Source organism: Leptonychotes weddellii, chromosome 5, assembly GCF_054177405.1.
Source record: "Leptonychotes weddellii isolate Sample4059 chromosome 5, ASM5417740v2, whole genome shotgun sequence".
Classification (NCBI taxonomy): Eukaryota; Metazoa; Chordata; class Mammalia; order Carnivora; family Phocidae; genus Leptonychotes; species Leptonychotes weddellii.
In genome coordinates, this window is record NC_138373.1 from 153,446,714 (window position 1) to 153,468,774 (window position 22,061).

A 22,061-nucleotide genomic window follows, 5' to 3' on the forward strand; every position below is an offset into this window, starting at 1 on the left:
ACCACCAGTTGCAAGGTGACATGGGGCAAGTAATATTCTCTCTGGGCCTTTTCCCCATTTTTGTAAACCAATGGTGAAAGTCACACATTATTCCCTGCTATCGTCACTTCTTATCCATAAGGCTTACAACTAAGCAAAGGCAGAATATCCAGACTCAGCAAAGTTAAGCTCAGACGGAGACAGACGCCTGGCTATGTTGGACGCAAACCCAGCCCTTCAAGCACTACACAAATGCAGCAGGCAGAAATGAGTTTATTGCGTTAGAAAAAACACCAAAGAACACCAGCAAACACCTCCGTACTAGACAGTTTGACTTCAAGGGCACAAAGGAATCTCAAAGGTACAGCTTTGTTTTGGAGAGGGGGTGATGGTCTCATCCCTCCTCCTTCCCTGTCCCTTTAAGCCAACGGACCTCCATGGAGGTGTCCACGGTAGGATACGATTACACACATGGCTCATTTCCCACTCTGCTCACCTCGCACACCTGTGTGGAGCTAGCTGGTCACAATGAGCAGGCTCCTGGGGTTCTGCTCTTGACCGAGAAATGTCAGGATGGGGTTGGGGGTCGTAGCCTGAGCCCAAGCTTCCCAAATGAGTGACGGTGGGCCTGGGATGGGGAGAAAGAGTGTGCCTTCCTGGAGAGCTCTGACGAGACAGCTGGGCGATCCCTCCATCTCCCCCCACAATCCCTAGGGCACAGGCATTGGCACAGATGGCTGCTGGCATGGAGGGGGGCTTTCGATGAACCCAGTGACTCAGTCTCTCAGGGTAGCTACTTTGGCTAACTTCTCCTGGGTCTGGAGAGACTGCTATTAGGAGTGAAGCCAGCTGAGCCTGGATATGGGGGAGAAGGCGGGGAGGAGCCTGTGATGCCCAGTGCCTTCTGGATAGAGCTGAGAGTTCTGGGAGGAGAGGTCTGGAGCAGGAGCCTGGAAGAGAGGGCTAGGCGAGGCAAGCGGAAAAGGAGAGAAACTGGGTGGAAGGCGGCGCGAAGGCCTCCGCCAACGAGCTGCCCTCCTGGGAGAAATCCAGCCTGAAACCTATTCTCCATGAGCCCAATTCCGCCAGTAGATCCACCACATTAAATAACAGTCTCTGCTGGTTTCTGCTCTCCAAAATGTCCTTTGACATCACAGCTGGTCACTGTGGAGGTGCCCCTGGTCAGGTCACAGGCCAACACTAAGGCAGAAAACCGTCTTTTCATCTAGCTGAGACCGCGATGGTGCCAACTGCTGTGACGAATGGCAGAGACAGGAGGAGATGAGGCCAGAGGTGAGCAGCAGCTTTTTGGAAAGCAAAGGCACCTGCTACGGGCCAGACCCCGGAAAGAGAACGTAATTCAAGTCTGAGAAGTGGCAGGAGCTGTGGCAGGAGGGGCCTACAGATGCCAGGGCTGGGACTCAGGGACCCGGCAGTTCTAAGTCCCTTCACCACACTCACTCCCCAAAAACTAACTTAAGGGAGGCATGTGAAGAAAAGGAATCTGAGAGCCTCTCCAGAGAAGAAAGGTCTGGATTGTTCCTCCCTATAAGCTCCAGCAGCAGCTCATTAGGAAAATGCCCAGGCAGGCTCTCAACAATGCATCCTTAAAGTCAGAACGACAACGGAAATAACATGTGCCTTCAAAACACATTGAGGATAATGTAAAAAAATCTCTGTTGGAAACAACTCCAAATTTTCTTGCCACCTTGATTCTGCATTATTATTATTTCTACATCAGGGATATTTTCCCAGAGCAGGGAATCCCTTCCCCTTGGTCCCTAGCTGAATATTGCATACTGGTTTGGGGGGTGGGGGGGGTACAGTGACTGATAAAAACCTACATTATTACTTGCAGACAAAAGGCCTGGGTCTCTGCCGCTCCAGCCCAAATCTTCATCAACTATGACAGGTCAGGAGGAAGGTCAGGCTGCTGAGGAAGAGCAGCCCACAGGCAGCAAGGCAGGTTCTCCAAAACTGATGTCAGAGGATTGGCAATCAGTAGGCGGAAGGAAGAATGGCTTTATCCTGTACTCTCTGGCCTGACACTTGCTGTCACTCTCCCTTGATCCTGAGGCTTCTGGTTGCTCCAGGCCTGGCCCCATGGCCTTGCTTGGGGTAGGGAGGGAAGGTGAGAGGTTGCGGCTACAGAATTCACTTAGGTTGGATTAGTCCTCCTGAAGCTGGTCCCAGGTGCACCAAGTCCTTTGGTTCTTTTAAAAACCAGGGAGTAACTGCTTCCGGAATGTTGCAACTGCTGTTCCACGGATGTCGTAAAACTCACCCGGGTCCCACAGGTGGTGACAACCTGGGTAGAGCACGGGCGTTCTCTGGAAAGAGGTGCTAGGTCAGGGCTCCCCCAAGCTGTGCCTCTTGCCTTCTGCTTAAACAAACCCCCTCCCTTTCTCCAGTGTGGAGGACGCTCAGGAAGCAGCGTCAAAAGTGAACTCACAGACAAGACAGCCTTAATAAATTAGTATAATACTATTAGAAGGGATGGCATTTTGTTCTGTTTCTTAGCAGCATTGTCCTACATGCAGCCTGATGATCTCCTTCCCTGGGAAATTTAAAAAGCCATCCCCTGGTTGTTAGATCTGATGTAAAATTATAAAATAGAAATCTGGTAGGGTTTGTTTTGTTTAAAAAGGAAAAGCCCCTGTGAGGCAGGGCGGTCCCATGCAGTCCTGTTAGCTCTGGCCGTTGGGTCGGCCCACGGGGCTCCCTCCAGGAGGCTGGATCTGGACGGGGTCCAGGAAGGGCCGCAGGGCCTGTCCGAAGGGCCTGTGGAGAAAAGAGACCCAGGGCTGGGGTGGGCTGGGTGCAGACCATCACAACTGCGCCCACTGGGCTGGTGGTGCCACCCAACACAGCCTCATTCAGTTTTCTCACATACCCCGCACATGACATTCCTCGAAGGGCTCTCGAGATAGCCTGCTCTGCCCTTCTACCCCTGGGGTCCCCTCCTCAGTAGGTGCTGCCATCTGCTAGATCCTGGTTAGCCGTGGCTTGAACAGGTTAGCGACACACAGGGAACTAGAGCTTTCTGACCTTTCTGTGCCTGAATCTTTAACTCTCACGGTACAAGAAGATAAAATAAGGTTTGAACGAGGAAGCTGAGGCAAAAGAATAAGGGTATGGAAACGAGATCTTCTAGGGAGTACAGGGAATATTCAGGAAAAATGACAAATGCAGGTTGCCAGAAGGCGTTAATGCCACTTTCTAAAGGGCTCCCTGTTCACGCTTAGGATAGCTTGGCTGGAAAAAAACACGGCAAAAACTGGAGTCTTAGAGATTTTCCAAAATTCCTAGAACCTTAAATCAGGGGGCCCACAACACATCTCAGCTACTGGCCTTCTTTTTCTTTGGGGGATATTGCCATTTTTGAAAATCACATCCAGGTTTGAAGGGAATGAAGCATTCTCGAGCATAAACAGATGAAACCCTAATCCAGGCAAGTCCTAGAACTCCACCCATCAAATAACAACAGCAAGAACGTTCCAGCTACTTCTACTTGCTTAGGGCCCCATAACCTAGATCCTTTAGTGAGGCTGTGGGGTTCAACACACCCACTGAGGAATAGGCAGGGAGGGCCAGGGCCGGGAGATGGGGCTCTCCTCACCAGCTGGACACAGCTGTCCCATTTCCTCTGCAAGTTTTTCCTGAGGGTTTCCTACCCAGGTGTGAAAAACAGCTCATCTTACCGAGCCTGCTAAACCTGTCAGGATCTCTGGCGGACAGGGCCCCAGTTCAGGAGAAACTGAGTCAGAGTCAGCAGATGGACATGGTCCTGGAGTGGGTAGAGGCTGCCTGAACATAATCAACAGCCAAGGAGGGGAAAGGTAAAATGGGTTTGGGTGTGTGTGTCCTTTTAGGGGACATTGCCTGGATGATGGCCCACAAAGCTGGGACTACACCAGGGTGGGCGGGGCTACAGTGTGTACCTAAAGAAAACATTTACAGAGGGCTGACTTTGCCCTACAAGATATGAGGGCCAGTAGGACGTTGTCTTTGAGAGCATCAAAGAGCTCATGGTGCAGGGGAAGCAAGACCAACAAATGACATTTACAGAATAAGCCACACTATTAATTCTCTGATCTATCCTCTGCTTGTCCATCTAAAAGTGCATTTTATGCAAGCACTTCTGGGAGCGGCCTTCTTCATGAGCAACGTGAAAGACAGATGCCAGGATTCTGTACAAATGCTGGAGCCAGATTCTAGTGGGTTTCTAAGTTCTGTGGCTGCACTCAGGCCAGGGTGGAGCGGGTCCAACTCCAAGGAGGGTGAAGGTCACACAGGTGGGCACCCGTGACTGGAGGGAATGGTGGCCCTCCCCATTGGCAGGTGCCATCACGACAGGGGCCACCTAGGATGGGAGGATTCTGCTGAGAGCAGGGAGGGCGGACGTGGGCCAGATGAGCCGCACTGACTGTGATTGGGGGTTTCAGGGGCAGGGCCAGAGATCGAGGCCACTTACGTGGATAGAATTTCAGAGGGAAGGTCAGTGATGTAAGAAGGGATCTTCCTTCCGGTCAGGAACTGTGCCACTTCGTTGGTAAAGGTGTTACAGTTGTTTTCAAAGACGTTGTAGGCCTCTCTCCTGTGCATTGTGGGAAAGGTTTGGAAAAGAGATCAGAGGGGCAGCAAGCACATTTGAGGGGATAACTCAAACCAAGTAATGGCATGGTGAGCACAGCTGAGTACGAGGACTAGGATTCTCCTTCTCTCTTATGCTCCAAAGGACTGCTGGATTTGCCACCTTGGACCATAAAACACCGATTTTTAAGGGAAGGATGAAATAAAAATATATGGCTCCTCTACGGTTTCAGGAGAATCTTTATATTCACAAAAGCAGAACTCGAGGGTTAGACTGAACACTTACTGCAAATGACTAAAGCTTCTTGAAGAGAAAACCTGCTCAAGGTCCCATGTCATCCCGACCCCTCCACAAGCCCCGTTTTTGAATTTTCAGGACGAGATACTTGCCCAGTGTGGGTTGAGAGCAGCAGCTGCTGATTTCAATCAGGAGGAATAAATAGCCCTTCCTTCCCTCAGCGTTTCGGCAGAAGGTTCGCTGGGACAGAGTATCTGCCTTGGAGCAATGCTGAGCTCTCTGTGGCATAACTGCTTTCTCTTCAAATTTATTCAGCAAATACTGGGCCAGACCTTGTGCTGAGTGCTCTAGGGGATGTGAGCTGGTGGCTGCCTCCGGGGCCGATCGTCTAGTGGGGGAACAGACACAACTAACCACCACCCATGTCTCCACTCACCGGAACAGAGACTCCCCCAGGGAGGACAGGTACTCCTGAAAGAGTTCTTCTGTGACTTCTGTGCTCCCCACATCAACCACAGAGTCTGGGGGCCCAAGCAATGTCCCTCCCTAAAAGAGCCAACCCAGAGAAAGTCATTAAGTCACCATCTCCACTTAATTTTTTTCATGTGGCCTCCCATGGAAGACCACCAAAGCTCTGTTCCAACAACATTTACCTTTCAGAGCACCCAGGGCAGATGAAGAGTGTTATTTCCTATTTGGATCAAGGCTGCAATGGCTTAGAGCTTCCTGTCAACTCTCCATTGCCACATGCTGGCAACGTGGCTAGGAAGCTGGGCTGCTGGTTTCTGGCAGGGCCCTGGGAAGCCGAGTCTCTGGCCGGTCAGATCCCTGATGCTGTCTACTCATCCGGTTGATTAAAAAAAAAAAAAAAAAAAAAAGAAACCCAGAACCTGAAGTCTCCCTTTGTCCCCAACATGCCTGATCCCAAGGGCACAATAGGATAACCAGAAATGGCTAGCACTTGACAGGCCATCTTTCTATGCCTACATTTAAGTGTATGCAGCCAGTTTTTTCTTGTGACACACTTGATATCCCTTATAAGACTGGGAAAATGTGAAGGACCTCTGAGAAGTCTGGCGGGCTGGCAAATACTTCCACAACTCAGTTCTATTTTGATCTATGAGGTTAATCTAACAACGATGATAGGGTTCCCCAGGCAAGGCAGTTAATGGCCCATGGAAGGCCTATAGAAAACCCTCTGCCGTGGGTTAACAGACTGCCATAGCAGACCAAAGGAGAGACTGAGCCAAGGGGGAACCAGCCAAGGGTGAAGCAACAGATCACTGGGGAAGACAGAGCTGGGAATGGACTGGGGGCGTAAGGGAGCGCACTCCTGAGCACAGCTTCCAGAAAAGACCATTCATTCATGCAATAGCTATTGAGCACCTACTGTGTGCCTGACATTGTTTGAGGCACTGGGGAAAGCATGGTGAGCAGGATAGTTATGGTAGTCCAAGAAGAATGGTCTCAGAATTGCAAGAGACTGAAAGGTCACTAGTTGAGCCCCTATTATTCACTCATATAACAAACATGCATAGAGAACTTACTAGGTGCCGGGCCTTATGCTAGGCACTGGGGGTACAATGTGGAAAAAAGAGATGAAATTCTTGCCCTCATGGAGCTTATAGTCTAGCGGGGAAGGCAGACAAGAAAATCCCATAAACCAATGCAAAATTATGAGCTGCGATAAGGGTCTTGCTGGAAAAGTACAGAATGCCGTCAGTACGTATGACAGGGGACCTTTCCAGGCTGAGGGGTTTGGGAAGACTTGCCTGAGAAACTGACACTGAGCTCAAATCTGAAGGATGGAGAGGCAGAACCAGGTGAAGGATCAGGGAGGTGGACTGAAGTGAGAGGGAAGGTTCCAATGTCCTCGGAATGTTCTAGGAATGAGAAGCAGGTGGGGGTGGAGAAAGGCACTACCTGAAAAGAGGTCATTCAGAGAGGGAGACCGAGACTAGATCAGATAGGGCCTGGAGGTCAGGCTGAGCTTGCTGGGTTTTATTCCAAGGGCAGTGGGGAGAGTTCTGACTGAAGCAGGGGAATGCCATGATCAGATTTTCATTTTGAAAAGATCACTTCACTTCCTGTGTGGAGTCCTGACTGAGGAGCAGACGTATTGCTGCAGTCCAGGCTAGTTGTGAGGGTGGCATGGAGGAAGGTGAGAGCTCTGGAAATATGGGAAGAGATGAAGAGAGAGAGACTGACTTAAGATACATTTACAAGGTAGAACTGACTGGGCTTCATGAAGGATTTGTTAGAGGAGGTGGGGAACAGTGAGCAGAAGAAATCAAGAATGACTTTCCGTTTATGAGTATCAAAATGAATGGTTGCTTGGTCTTTGCTTGAACACCTCCTATGAAATTCTTAGATAGCTCAGAAAGAAATTTCTTGGAAAGGTGCATGGCCTTTAGAGACAGAGAGTCCTGACTTTTAGCACCAGTGCCACTTACTGGCCCTATAACTTGGGGCAACTCACTCTACCTCTCAGAGCCCTAATCCTTCAGCTGAACATTGGCTGAGTTCATGCTATGAGGTAGGCACTGAGCTGGTGACGGGAACAGGGAGGGAGACACAGTCTCAGCTCACAAGGAGCTTACACACAGCTCCCTGCAGAGACTCAGGAACAGCTCATCTACCATATCATGCTCGGTGTGACCCAGAGGGACCCACACATGCCGAGGGAGTAGAGAGGCCAGGGAAGGGTGCTCTTGAGCTGAGTCTTAAAGTAGTTACGAGGAACTACGCCACAGGCTGACATCCACTGGGCTAGAAGCCAGGTATACAGAGCGGGAGCAAAGTTCCCGGTCTACGGGAACCCCACGAACCTGAGACTGGGGAAGGGTGTGGGGGAAGCCACTCACTGGGGGACAGCTGGAGATACCGCTACTGCCGAAGTAGAACTCATCCTTGTGCACAACTATGGAGGTGTGCCTGCAATGCAGAGAAGAAATAGGATAAGCCAGAAAACTTAAAACTGGTCTGAGAAAAAGCAAATACCACACTGCGAGGAGAGTAATTTCTGCCCAAGGATAGGACTTACAAGGTCAACAGCCTTATGAAACTAACCAAAGGCACAAATATCATGGATCAGAGTTTCTCAACTTTGGCACTAGTAACATTTGGGGCTGGAGAACTCTTTGCCGGGGGGCTGTCCTGTGCATTCTAGGAGGTTTAGCAGCATCCTGGCTTCTATCCACTAGATGCCAGTGGCACCCTCCCCCCCCCCCAATTGTGACAATCAAATCCGTCTCCAGACACTATGGAATGTCCTTGGGGGCAGAACTGTCCTCCTTGAGAACTACCGCTATAGATCATGTTAGCAGAGGGGAGGCCCTAGATTCACCCTGATACTGACAGACCGTTAGTGAAATAAAGGTCTGCAGACCAAGGTGCGTTCCCAGGCTTTTAAAACTAACAGGAGCAGTTACCCTGGACCACGCTGAGGGCAAGACCAGATGTGCACCTATTTCAGGGGAAGGTGCTCATATTACTTGGTTTGAATCAAACAAAGCAAAGGATCATTCTGGTCATCCCAAATGTCAGCAGGCTCTAGTAGTCCAGATGGAATACTGACCTATGGTTTCCTCATTAATGGAACTGAGAGCTCAGCTACCGTCTTGTCTGACAGGGATGGATCCAGCACAGAGAGACCAAGGTAGACAGACATGAGGGGCCCTTGAGACTTCTGTAGTTAGAAAGCTTGGTCAGGGGTGGGCATGACATCATTCTGCCTGTCTTTAAGGCCGGGTGTCTCAACCTCAGCACCACTGCCATTTTTTGGCTGGATAATTCTTTGTTGTGAAGGACTGTCCTGTGCGTGGTAGGATGTGTATAGCAGCATCTCTGGCCTCCGCCCACCCATCAGAAGTGTCTCTAGACACTGCCAAATGTCCCTGGGGTGGGTGGTCGGAGCACAAAACTACCCCTGGTTGAGAACCACCACTGCTTTAGGAACTGGCAATTTTATGATACAGAGTACTGGGTTTAGAGCTGGAAGCCACAGACCGGGACCTGAAATGCGCAGGTACTGCTTTGTTTCATAAACTAGCCAATCAATGTAGAGTCCCACCCAACTTACCAGATGCCTTCCAGTTGTTTCCCTGTGGAGAAAAGAAGAGATTTAGCCACTTGGGATCAGACTAAATGGCCTCCCAGCCTGAGCAAATTCAGAACATCACTCAAACCCAGAGTAACCCGGGGTTGCCTGTGTGGCACAATCGGTCAGGTGTCCGACTCTTGGTTTCAGCTCAGGTCATGATCTCAGGGTCGTGGGACTGAGCTCCGTGCTGAGCGCAGGGTCTGCTTAAGACTCTCTCTCCCTTGAGGCAAAAAAAAAAAAAAAAGACTCTCTCTCCCTCTCCCTCTGCCCACCGCACCCCCCCCCCGAAATAATCTTAAAAGAAAAGAAAAGAAAAGAAAAACCCGGAGTAACCCATTATAAACCTCTTGGGGGACTCTCTAGGAACACAGTTCTCCTCCAATAAGGTCCTTAGGTCCTAATACAGGTATGTTGTGTTAAGTAGGTTAAAAAGTGATTAGCATCCTTCATCAGAATGCAAGACAAAAAACACTGGTATAGATGTACCCCAATTTTGTGTCTGCTTTTCTTTCCCCTTCAGGGTCAATTCAACTTTGCCTTTTTCTTTGTCTCATATATAGAGACAACAGAACAATGGTATAAAAAAAGCTATTATCCGGGGCGCCTGGGTGGCTCAGTTGTTAAGCGGCTGCCTTCGGCTCAGGTCATGATCCCAGGGTCCTGGGATCGAGCCCCGCATCGGGCTCCCTGCTCGGTGGGAGGCCTGCTTCTCCCTCTCCCTCTGTCTGCTGCTCTGCCTACTTGTGCTCTCTCTCTCTCTGTGTTAAACAAATAAATAAAAAAAAATCTTAAAAAAAAAAAAAAGAAAAAGCTATTATCCACTTCTTCATTGAGCATATGTGAGGTGAAATCCTTCAGGAAATGACTGGGCAAAACTTGACAAATTCCATCCATCTAAATAGTCAATGCAAATGTATTCTGTATCTCCATATGGCAGAAATGATGTTAGGTATGGAAATGAAAATATGAACAGATCACTGTCCTGCCTTTAAGGAGCCCAAAGTCAAATGGAAAGAGAGACACACACACAACTAAGTAAAAAATACAATGTTGATAGGCTCTAATTATAGAGTGGTATAATTACAGAGTGGTAAAAATGAGATGCTATATATAGGGGAACCTGGGTGGCTCAGTCGTTAAGCGTCTGCCTTCGGCTCAGGTCATGATCCCAGGGTCCTGGGATGGAGCCCCGCATCGGGCTCCCTGCTCAGCAGGAAGCCTGCTTCTCCCTCTCCCACTCCCCCTGCTTGTGTTCCCTCTCTCGCTGTGTCTCTCTCTGTCAAATAAAATCTTAAAAAAAAAAAATGAAATGCTATATATAATAAAGATAAGGAACTACCTTTATAAGCTGCAATTCAACTGGGGAATGAGTAGGGGCAGGAATGGACATTTCTGCGGGGGTGAATATGTACAAATGCACAGTTGCGATAAAGACAGGTTAGAGAAAAGAGTGCAGTGACGGTGATAGGAGGGAAAGTGGCCAGCAGGGGCGCCAGCAAAATGGGGTAAGCCCAGACAGAAGGCTGCCCTGCACCACGCTGCATTCATGGTTGTTAGGCAGTGGAGTGCCTTGATCAGATCCATGTTTTTAAAAAGACACCTATGGGGGCGCCTGGGTGGCTCAGCCAGTTAAGCATCTGCCTTCAGCTCAGGTCATGATCTCAGGGTCCTGGGATCAAGCCCCGCATTGGGTTCCCTGCTCAGTGGGAAGCCTGCTTCTCCCTCTCCCTGCCGCTCCCCCTGCTTGTACTCTCTGTCTATTAAAAAAAATAAAAATAAATAAAAAATAAAAGACACCTATGTCTTTTAAGAGAACTGTAGGGGCGCCTGGGTGGCTCATTGGTTAAGTGTCCAACTCTTGATTTCGGCTCAGGAACATGATCTCAGGGTCATGAGATTGAGCCCTGCATTGGCTCCGTGCTCAGCGGAGAGTCTCCTTAAGATTCTCTCTTTCCCTCTACCCTTCCTCCCCTCTTAAAAAAATAAAATAAAATAAGGCATCACAGTGTGTGGTACCCAGAAGTTTAATAAATAGAGACTACATTAGGTATAATGGCCTTGGGGAAAAGGGTAAAGACCTCCAAAAGATAAATTTTACCTCAGGATTGGTGGTAAGATCTACGAAGAGATTTCAGTATGTAAGGAATTAATATGAAATACTATGTCTATTTGACATATAAACATTTCATTTCCTGTTAGTGTTGCCAGGCTAAATGAAATAACAAGGAAAATAAAATGTAGCAGAGTTCTATCTCTCCTCCAGTTAGGAGACCAGTGTGCTTTTCACTAAAACACCTGCTACTTTGGCCCACAAGGCCCAAATGGACAGAGTGATTCTGGACTGGGGTTTCTGAGGTAGTCCCCTAAAGACTGTGGGGCAGGCTCTGCCCTTGTCCAAACTGAGCTGAAATCTCACAGAGGTGGATGAGAAACAGACTGGATGCTGAAGGGCAGTGGTAACCCATTTAGGACAAGCATCTTCAAATGTGGATTGAGCAGACTTACATCCTTTCTTAATTTGAACTGCTTCACAGTTATCCTTATTCTCACAACATCCTTATGTGGTAGAGCAGGGCAAATATTTATTAACATCATTTTACAAATAGGTAAATAAAGATGCATGGTTTGCCAGGCATAAAAGCAAGAAGGAAAAACACGGTATGACAACGTACTTGTTGGAGCAGCTCAGGTAGAAATACTGCTCAGCAGCCTGTTCTTGGGAGGAAAAGAACAAGGGCCATGGTCTCCTCCATTGGGTGACAGGCATTGGAAAGTGGAACTAAATTGATTTTTAAATTTTTTGGCCACACTGGGGTGGGAGTAGGTGAGTAGGAGGTGGTGATTTGAGATTGAATTAGGTCACAAGACCATTTTGGAACATGAATTAGGCTCAGTGGATATTAGCACACTACAGAAGCAGATTATTTTCCCACTAGGATTTCCTCAGCAGGTCAGAGAGTGGGTGGGTCAGATGCCTGCGTGTCTCCAAGCTTGTTGGCACATCCAGTGCATTGATTTCGAGGCCTATGAAGTATGTGCAAGAAAACAAATGGAAGACATGGATATCAGTCCTGTTTTCGTCAAGAGTAACAAAGAATGCAGAGTGAGGTCTGCATTAGTCAGCATTCCACTGATTGTAAAGTTAAGTTAGTATATAAAACCCAAGGAGAAAATACTCCATCCACCTCCTTATCAGTTAAAATGGATGGAGAGCACATAGACATACATGCTGGTTGTAGGACATGCTCAAGATCAGCACCTGGAATACTGCTGGTGTTCTACAAAGGTCTATTTGGTGATGGGCAGCACGGGCTCTGTGCGAGCAGCATTAGGTCACTGGTACAAATCAAGTGCAGCTCCAGCTCACCTCCCAAATTTCTCTAATGATAGTGTTTTTATTTATTTTATTTTAATTCCACTATAGTTAACATACAGTGTTATTGATAGTATATTTATTTATTTTTAAGATTTTATTTTTAAGGAATCTCTACACCGAATGTGGGGCTTGAGCTCACAACCCTGAGATTGAACCACATGCTCCTCTGACTGAGCCAGCCAGGCGCCCCTAACTGGCAATGTTTTAATCTGCTGGTTGGCTCAGCATCTGCCAGGTTACCAGCAATGTGAAGGGGTTAATGTTAACTTACAAAATCAGCTTGCTCTTCTCTGGGGCCACTGGATAAATATTGAATGTAGGTGGGAAAAAGGTAAAAGGAAACATCTGCATAACATAAGTGGGCCTCTGTGCCAATATTGTAAAGAAAAAAAAAAAAGCCTATTGGCAGGAGGACTTTCCCTTCCTTTAGGCAGAGAAAAGTTATCACAAAATCAAATGCAGTACATTGTTAAAAACTGAGAGGGTATTTTGATCTTCAAAAAAAGTAGGTTTAAAACTACTTGATATTCTAATGCTAGGATTTGTTGGAGCCAGTACAGGATTCTTTCCTCATATAAAATAACTGACGTAGGAGTTCTTTTCCTCAGTACTGAGAGGGTTCCCTTTTCTTTCTTTTTTTTTTAGAGATTTTATTTATTTTTCAACAGAGAGAGAGACAGCGAGAGAGGGAACACAAGCAGGGGGAGTGGGAGAGGGAGAAGGAGGCTTCCCATTGAGCAGGGAGCCCGATGTGGGGCTCGATCCCAGAACCCTGGGATCATGACCTGAACTGAAGGCAGACGCTTAACGACTGAGCCACCCAGGCGCCCGAGGGTTCCCTTTTCATCACTGCTTGTTTTCATTAGTCAGGCCTTGTAGCAATGCTTTGAAGTAGGTCTGCAACATTCCACCATTCAGCCAGGCTATATTTACTGAACACCAATCACTGTGCTAGACTCTGGATAAATCTAGAGTTCTTGTCCCTAGTGGAGCTTCCAGTCCAGTTCTGGGTGTGTGTGCACACTGATGAGAAAAATAAGCAATTACAGGGGTGCCTGGGTGGATCAGTTGGTTAAGTGTCTTTTTTTTTTTTTTAAAGATTTTACTTATTTATTCGACAGAGAGAGAGCGAGAGCGCACGCACAACCACAAACAGGGTGAGTGGCAGGCAGAGGGAGAGGGACAAGCAGGCTCCCTGCTGAGCAGGGAGCCCAATGGGGCTTGATCCCAGGACCCTGGGATCATGACCTGAGCAGAAGGCAGATGCTTAACCAACTGAGTCACCCAGGTGTCTCAGTGTCTGACTCGATTTCAGCTCACTTCATGATCTCAGGGTCATGAGATTGAACTCCACATTGGGCTTTGCGCGGAGCATGGAGCCTGCCTAAGATTCTCTTTCTCCTTCTCTTCCTCTGCCATCCTGCCCTGCTTGTGGGTGCTCGCTCTCTAATAAAGAAAACAAGCAATTATAAAATAGAATGATGAATGCTATGTACAGGATGTTATGAGCATACACTAGGGACACATGAACAAGATTTGTGGGGTGGGGGTCAGGGAAGGCTTCCTGGAGGAAGAGACATGTTAGTTGAGACCCTGAGGATGAGCAGAAGTTAGCCAGGCCAAGCGAAAGTATTCTGGGCAGATGGCATAGCCTTTGAAAAGCCAAGAGGTGAAAAAGCTGAACAGGTTCAGTCCTATTAGTGTATCTAGCCCTTTTCCACTGGGGTTCTGCCAGAGCATTAAGCCCTCATGCCCTAAGGTATCTATTGGCAGAACTGAGAAAATAGTCATTCAGATCATTTCCCCTAGAGCTTAACTCTTGTGGAATCCAGTGGAGAAAGGCTCCTGCTGATTGTGTTGAGCATGTGTATAGACAGGTGAGGGTGGAGAGAAAAGCAGAAGGATCACAAAGGGCCTTGTAAGCTGCATTAGTTTTCATTTTGCCATAATGAAATTGCATGATTACTAAATTAATTCATTAGATGGATAAAAAGTAGTTCACACAATGAGCAATAAAAATCTAAATAGATGGCATTAAAATCTAATAGATGGCATTAAAAATCTAATAGATGGGCATTAAAACTTTAAAACCCCTTCAGATTCAAATAAATTCTATGTAATCTTCAAGCTTGAGTTCAAGTCTCAATTGTTCCTATAATCGATACTTATTGTGGGGCACCTGGCTGGCTCAGTCAGTACAGCATGCAACTCTTAATCTCGGGGTCGTGAGTTCAAGCGCCACATTGGGCGTAGAACTTACTTTAAAAAAAAATTATTGAGCACCAGCTCTCACTGGCCACTGGGGACATACAGAGAAATGAGACAGAGTCTCTGCCCTCCAGCAGCTCAAGGTTCTCACTGAAGTCTTTCTGACACATGCAGCCCACCATGGCTTTTCCCTTCTTTCAAGACCTAAAATAATTGCTTCACCACTTGCTCATTCTGGCATCTGGTTATAATCTCTTTTATGCTGTTCTCTAATGTTGCATGTGCACGTATGTTATTTTTAGTGAAATAAACCCCTGGAGGACAGAGTTCATGGTTTTGTTTTTTTTTTTAAGATTTTTTATTTATTCATTTGAGAGACAGAGAGAGAGGGAGAGAGTGCACATGGACAAGTGAGAGCACGAGCAGGGGGGAAGGTCAGAGGGAGGGAGAAGCAGACTCCCCGTTGAGCAGGGAGCCCTACGACAGGGCTCCATCCCAGGATCCCAGGATTATGACCTGAGCTAAAGGCAGATGCTTAACCGACTGAGTTCATGTTTTTTATTTCATTACTATTTGTATTACAGAATTAAGCAAGGAACTGAGTATAAAGTAAAATCTCAAATATTCATTAGACTGCATTCTTCCCAGAAATAAATATCTATGTTCTATATCCTTATGTCTTTAAACCCAAGAACAATTTTGAGATAGGCTTGTGAAAAAAATAAAAAATAAATGTAACCCTGGGATACGTGCATGCACACAAAACTTTAGATTAGAAAACAATCAATAAGGGGCGCCTGGGTGGCTCCTTCGGCTCAGATTATGATCCCAGGGTCCTGGGATCGAGCCCCGCATCAGGCTCCCTGCTCCGTGGAAAGCCTGCTTCTCCCTCCCCCACTGTCCCCTGCTTGTGTTCCCTCTCTCGCTGTCTCTCTCTGTGTCAAATAAATAAATAAATAAAATCTTAAAAAAAAAAAGAAAAATGTGGCCATGATTTAAAAAATAAATAAATAAATAAAGTTAGGCTTCTCTTGTCACTTTTGATCTCAACACCCTGTTTGCTTCTTGCACAGCCTAACACTTATCACAATTAGTATTTGAAATAATTATTTTCTTTGCTTATATTTAATATTTTCCCCAGTTAGCAGCTCCATGATGGCAATGAACATCTTTGTTCAATATACTGTCCTCAGTTAAGCTTAACACATGGACTAACACATAGGAGGCACTCAAAAAACAATCTGTTGAATGAATCATGAAGCAGTGATCCTTAAGGACACTTATAGCTATGATCAAACTAACCAAATAATGGCTCCATTCCAAGAAGTTTAGTTAGAACTTGACTGATGTAATCTGTTAGTGATTAGCACGTTCCCCTGTGACTTTGTAAGTTTTGCTTTCAGCTTTACCTTACTCATTTTAACAACTGGTGATCTAGGCCCAAACTTCTAGCCAACAATGGACTGGCTACATAACAATTACCTGAAGAGCTTATTAAAAATACAGATTTTTGGATCAAAACTCCAGAAGATTCTTATTTAGTACCTGTGTAATGAGGCTCTAGAATCCATATATTTAAAACTTTGTTTATTTTGAATAGATACTATATGTGTGTAGTACACAATTCAAAAGATACAGAAAGTTTATAGAGAAGTCTCCCTTCTGTTCCTGTCCTCTGGCATCAAGTTCCCCTTTCCATGTTACCACTGTTTCAATTCCTTATGTAGTCTTCCAGATAATTATTTGCCTACACGAGCATGTATAAATCCTTTGCTTTAAACACACCTGAATATTTAAAGAACTGTTCCAACTTTGTTTTCTCTATTTCCATTGAAAAAGACTTGTTCAAAGTGAAGTTATCTGTATTTTTAACAAGCATCCCAGGTGATTCTGATGTGAAGCCAAATATGAGTAACCATTCACTGGCCCAGGGTTAAAATGCAACTCATTATGATATATCAGAAACTCAAGGACATTGAAAAGATGCCTTCCAAAGTAGCCTTGCTTACTTGACTTCAGCCCTCTTGTCTTACCAAGATGAACTAAAACACTCTCTAATGCGTCCATAAAAGCCAGGAAAAACTAGCCATTCAAATGGATGTTGCCAAAGCTGTTCAATTTTTCAATTCCTGGAATCCTTTCCTGCCCAATATCAACTGAAACCACAAACTCGACAATTTCTATGTTACATGAGACATTTTGGTATTTGGGTTATAATGAGGTTTGATGTACAGCGAACTAGGGCTGATTTTCTCTCCTGGTAGATTAAGTAGTTTAATGGAGCACAACGGAAATACTTCCTTTACTAATCCTTACTGACACAACAGTATCCAACCCTCTCCCAGAATTGCTTTCTAACCATCTGGGCAAAAGCAATTAACTTAGAAACTGTTGACAAGACCGCATTGTCAGGGCAGAACTTGAATTCTCGAGTTCGGGCTCCAGTAGACCTGACTTTACCTCTACCTGGGAGCAATGGCTGGGAACCCGTGCGGCTCTAGCTTCCTATTCCCATCTACCCCAGAGACTGCAGTTTCCTTTTGGCACGGAGGGAAGGCTAAGGGCCACCTGGGGATCTCTGCAGAGTCCCTTTCACCACGAGGGGCATCGCGCTGCAGGCATCCTCAACCTCCCCTACACTGCGCCGAGGAAGAGGTGTAAAGGGCTCCCCAAGTGAGGCAGGGGAGCCGCCGGGCTGCAGCGCCCGCTCACCCTACGGCTCGGAGGGGGCAGGGGGAGGGCGTGACTCCTCCATCCCTTCCTCCTGGATTCAAACGTGAAGTCGGGAAAGTGGGGCTCCAGGCGCCCGAACCTCAGACCTTTCTCTTCTACGCTCGCGCTTTCCTCCATCCTCTGGGCCCCGCGTCTCCCCCTAAGCGGTGGTCCAGGCCTCCCTACCTCTGCCGGCCGGCCCGGCACCCTCTCGCCCGCCCCCAGCCCCCTCACCCAGCATGATGGGGCTGAGCCGCCGGGCCAGGCCCTTGGACAGGTCGTACACGTAGAGCTTCACCGGATAGAGATTCGGCGGCTCCATCGGGACCCGTGGCGGCGGCTGCCACGAAGTCCCTCAGGCACCCGGCAGCGGCTTGGACCTTCCCGTACCCGACGGGGGTGGGGAACGGAGGGAGCGGGGGGACCGAGCCCAGGCCCGGCCTGAGGGGCGGGGGAAAGGCGGCCCTGAGCTGCACGCGGCCCCGCACCCGCCACCGGCAACGACTACTGTGAGGTGACAGAGCCGGGACGGGTAGGGTCCGCGCGGAAGAGGGGGCGGGGGCGAGGACGCACTCTTGCGCATGTGCCTATCGTCCCGGCGGGGGGCGAGGGGCGGGGTTTCGCGGTAGGGGGCGGGGCTTTCGCGGACGGGGTCGGCTTAGTTCGGGACAGTTGCGGAAAGCGGGGGTGGAAGTGGGCGTGTCAACTTGAGGAGGAATGTGCGCACTATGCGTGATGACGTAAGGGACGTTGATTGGGAGCGAGAATTGGAGCCCGTGCGTGCGCGGCGCCCCGCCTTCTGTCCAAATTGATCTCTTCCTTGTGCTTAAGGTAGGGAGGTTGGGGCTGTTCGCTGTGTCACTTGCTTTCCGGCCGGGGCTGGCCTCGAGCTGCTTCGTTCACTTAGTCTTGCGCGTCCCTCTAGCCTCCCCGCGGGGCAGAGTCAGCACGAAGTGTGCAGACCCGCGGGGTACAGAGTTTCTGGTCCCCGTCCCCTCCGTGGGAGGTGGCACCTGGCCTTGAGGCCCGCCTGCAGTGAGACCCCTCGCTGGGCGTGGCTGGCGAGGAGTTGGGGGAGATTTGGGGGCGGGATGAGGTCCGCTAGAGGATCGAGTACTCTGGAGCAGGAATCCCGTAGGTTCAGATGGTGCGGGAGGCCAGACGGGACCTCCAGGTTGGGCTGCCCCAGCACCCGAGTCAGAGGGCCACCACCAGCCCTGAAGCGGCTCTTAAGGGATAGACGAGGTGAGGCTGCTGCTGGAATGATGCCCATGACCATATACTAATGCATCTCAATTACTGAGAGCTCTGGAGGCAGCAGGATCCAGCATCCACATTCCTCATCAGTAACCTCGAGACTTTAGGGCGGATCTCAAAGGAGCCTAAGAGTCGATATTTTTTAGGTTTAAATTTGCTTCTTCCTGATCATAACTTTCTTTCACCTGGTGAGCAGTAAACACTATGTCAGGTTGGGAGTCTTATTACAAAAACGAGGGCGATGAAGCAGAAGAACAAGAAGAGGGCCTTGAAGCAGGTGGTAAGTGTCTTTAATGTGCACTATTTAAACTTTAAAGTGCACTATTCTGTGTGTAAGAAAGACTTTCCCGACTGTCTCTGCTGTGTAATGGCCTACCCTTCTCTCCCTAGAGAATCTCAAATGCTTTTATCCCTTTGAACTTTGCAGAGCTACCCAAGGCTCTTTTATTCAGGTCCTACTCTAGTCTATGGGACATTCCTAGTCTTAAACTTTCACTGTTACTGGTAGCTTGACATCTGTTGAGCTCCAGTAAATGACCCTGAACATTGGTATCCTTTGTCACCTTAGGTGGCTCAGGTAAGACCCTTCCTCACCCAGGAGGGTTGTTTTAACTCATTGTGGGACCTCAGTATAAAAATGCCTTCACCCTACAGAAACTGTAGCAACCAAAGCGAAAACATGAGGAGCACAGTTACAAGACTCATTCTATCACCATGGAGGCGGGGGCAGGGACGCACTCTCAATGTTTGGAGTGTTATGTTCAGGCAAGGTAGTAGCACAATAAAGGAAGAGAAATAAGGGGTACATGTAATCTACATACTGGTGAATGTAAGTCCTGGGTAAGAAAATTTTAAAGTGTTTTTACTAAAAGTGAGAAACAGGAAATATATAACATAAAAAAAGAGAAAATTTACTGTGATCTATATAATCTACCATCCTAACGCTACCTGCCAGCATTTTGCATATTTCCTTCATCGAAGGAAATTTCCTTCATCTTTCATTCTGATATTTCTTAACTATGTATGTCTGTTTTTCTTTGTATCTGATTTTTTATAGTTAATCATAGTGAATATATATTTTTTCATTTTAATTTGCACCAGTCTTCTTCCAAAAAGAATTTTAAACATATATACATAATTTTGTGTTCTGCCTTTTTTCCTTAATGTGTTATAGATATATTTTCCCATGTAACTACATATATGTTGTCTTTATAACTCATTTTAAAGGTACCGTAATTTATTCAGTCTGCCTCCCATTGGACATTTTAGTTATTTTCAATTTCTTACTTTAATGAACAACATTGTGGAAAATTTTGTATAAGGAGTTTCCCATATCTTATGTTCTTTAGATTGCTAAAGAATTCACTGAATTCACTGGGATGCTAAAGAATTCACTGGGTCAAGGGGCGCCTGGGTGGCTCAGCCAGTTAAGCGGCTGCCTTCGGCTCAGGTCATGATCCCAGGGTCCTGGGATCGAGCCCCGCATCGGGCTCCCTGCTTGGTGGGAAGCCCCCTTCTCCCTCTGCCTGCCATTTCCCCTGCTTGTGCTCTCTCTCTCTCTGTCAAATAAATAAATAAAATATTAAAAAAAAAATTCACTGGGTCAAGATAGAATTTTTTATTAGGACTCTTGACCCATAATTGACATATTGTTTTACAGATGGGTAATTACATTTATTGTATTAGAAAGCAGCAGTGTGAAAAAAGGAGACAACCAGACATTTTATGTGTTTCTTTTTTATTTTTTTTAAGATTTTACTTATTTGACAGCGAGAGACACAGCAAGAGAGGGAACACAAGCAGGGGGAGTGGGAGAGGGAGAAGCAGGCTTCCAGCTTCCAGGAGCCCGATGTGGGGCTCGATCCCAGGACCCTGGGATCATGACCTGAGCCGAAGGCAGACGCTTAACGACTGAGCCACCCAGGCGCCCCTGTGTGTTTCTTTTTTAAAGATTTTATTTATTTATTTGAGAGAGCATGGGAGAGAGAGAGAGAGCGTGTGCGCATGTGCATGGTGGGGGGGAGGGCAGAGGGGGAGGGACACGGCTTGATCCTAGGACCCTGAGATCATGACCTGAGCTGAAGGCACATGTAACTGAGCCACCCAGGAGCCCCCATTTTATGTGTTTTTATAAAAAACTCAGCATTGCCTATGATGAGGAAAAAAGAACACCTGAATCTGATGAAGCCTCTCTAGGTCCTCAGTAGGAAAGACAGAGGATTGTGTCAATTTACGCCAAAAGAATGCAGTCAGCAAAATCCAGAAGGTGGAAAACTACATAACACAACATTCTGGTTCTTCAACAAATAAGTTATAAGACACAAAGACAGAGGGGGTATCTATAGATTAAGAGGCTTCAAAAACTATTTTTTCTAAGTAGGCTCCATGCCCAACGTGGAGCCCAACTTGGGGCTTGAACTCATGACCCTGAGATCAAGACCTGAGTTGAGATCAAGAGTTAGATGCTTAACTAACTGAGCCACCCAGGCGTCCCCAAAAACATTTTTTTAAGTCAAAACTAGTGTTTAGTAATGTTCACTTGAATGATAAAACTATAAAAGAAATAAGGAGGGGCGCCTGGGTGGCTCAGTTGGTTAAGCGACTGCCTTCGGCTCAGGTCATGATCCTGGAGTCCCTGGATCGAGTCCCGCATCGGGCTCCCTGCTCAGCAGGGAGTCTGCTCCTCCCTCTGACCCTCTTCCCTCTTGTGCTGTCTCTCATTCTCTCTCTCAAATAAATAAATAAAATCTTTAAAAAAAAAAAAAAGAAATAAGGAAATGATTATTAAAAGTCAGGATAGTGGTTACCCTTGGGAGGAGGGTGGGCATTGTAATGGGCTTTTTTCTGTTTGTTTTATATGAATAATAAGCATGATAAATATGAACACAAGGGCAAACATTTTCTTCTATTTTTTTCCCCCCATAGGAGAATATACATATTCGGGAAGAGATAGTTTGATTTTTTTGGTTGATGGTTCTAGGGCCATGTTTGAATCTCAGGGTGAAGTTGAACTGACTCCTTTTGACATGAGCATCCAGGTAAGACTACCTTCTATTTAATTAAAAAAAAGAAAGAAGGAGAAAAAGAGAAAAGTATTAACACCACTCTAAAAATTATGGACTCTGAAAAATTTGTTTGTGAATGATCAATGTTGGTTGGCCTCCCAGGATTGCTACCTATATTCTGAGCTGAAAAAAAGGTAGCAGTGCTGGAGAACAGGCCCATTTTATTCTGTGTTTGAACTTCAGACCCTAGGAATACATTGCTCCCACTTCCTGCGTTAGCCCGGATGGTACAGAAGGGCTTCTCCTTCCATAGAGATGTGCGTGTGAAGGAAGAAAGGAAGTTCCAGTAGTTATGGTGTCAAAATGAGTCCTCTTGTAATTGGTATTTAGAAGTTGAGTATTACCCGTGGTTGAAAAAAGGTTACAACAAAAAGCCTCATTTAAAAATGGGCATAGAATTTGAATGTACATTTCTCTAGAGATCTACAGATGGCCAAGAAGCCCACAAAAGGATGTACAACATCTGTAGTCATTAGAGAAAAGCAAATCAAAACCACAGTGAGGTATCACAACCCACTAGCATGGCTATAT

The 22,061-nt window shown here is 46.9% G+C and overlaps 2 protein-coding genes across 5 annotated transcripts in view; one reads left to right on the forward strand and one right to left on the reverse strand.

Moving 5' to 3' along the window:
• Positions 1-234: 234 nt before the first annotated feature.
• Positions 235-17,732, reverse strand: DESI1 (desumoylating isopeptidase 1). The gene is made up of 6 exons (XM_006740350.3): positions 17,443-17,732; positions 8,892-8,913; positions 7,675-7,744; positions 5,247-5,356; positions 4,454-4,576; positions 235-2,760 (listed from the first exon to the last, which is right to left on the reverse strand). Exons 1-6 carry the CDS (start codon positions 17,528-17,530, stop codon positions 2,667-2,669), a joined length of 507 nt encoding a protein of 168 aa, XP_006740413.1. The 5' UTR covers positions 17,531-17,732; the 3' UTR covers positions 235-2,666.
• Positions 17,733-17,945: 213 nt separating this feature from the next.
• Positions 17,946-22,061, forward strand: part of XRCC6 (X-ray repair cross complementing 6) — a 20,352-nt gene continuing 16,236 nt past the window's right edge. For 2 of the 4 annotated variants that reach the window (XM_081822538.1, XM_081822541.1), the window contains exons 1-2: positions 18,662-18,745; positions 21,391-21,503. In XM_081822538.1, coding sequence (XP_081678664.1) covers positions 18,670-18,745; positions 21,391-21,503 — 189 coding nt within the window. In that variant the 5' untranslated portion in view covers positions 18,662-18,669. Of the gene's footprint in view, positions 18,040-18,468; positions 18,746-21,390; positions 21,504-22,061 lie in introns of those variants that run through there. The other 2 variants (XM_081822540.1, XM_081822539.1) reach the window with 2 other exon arrangements.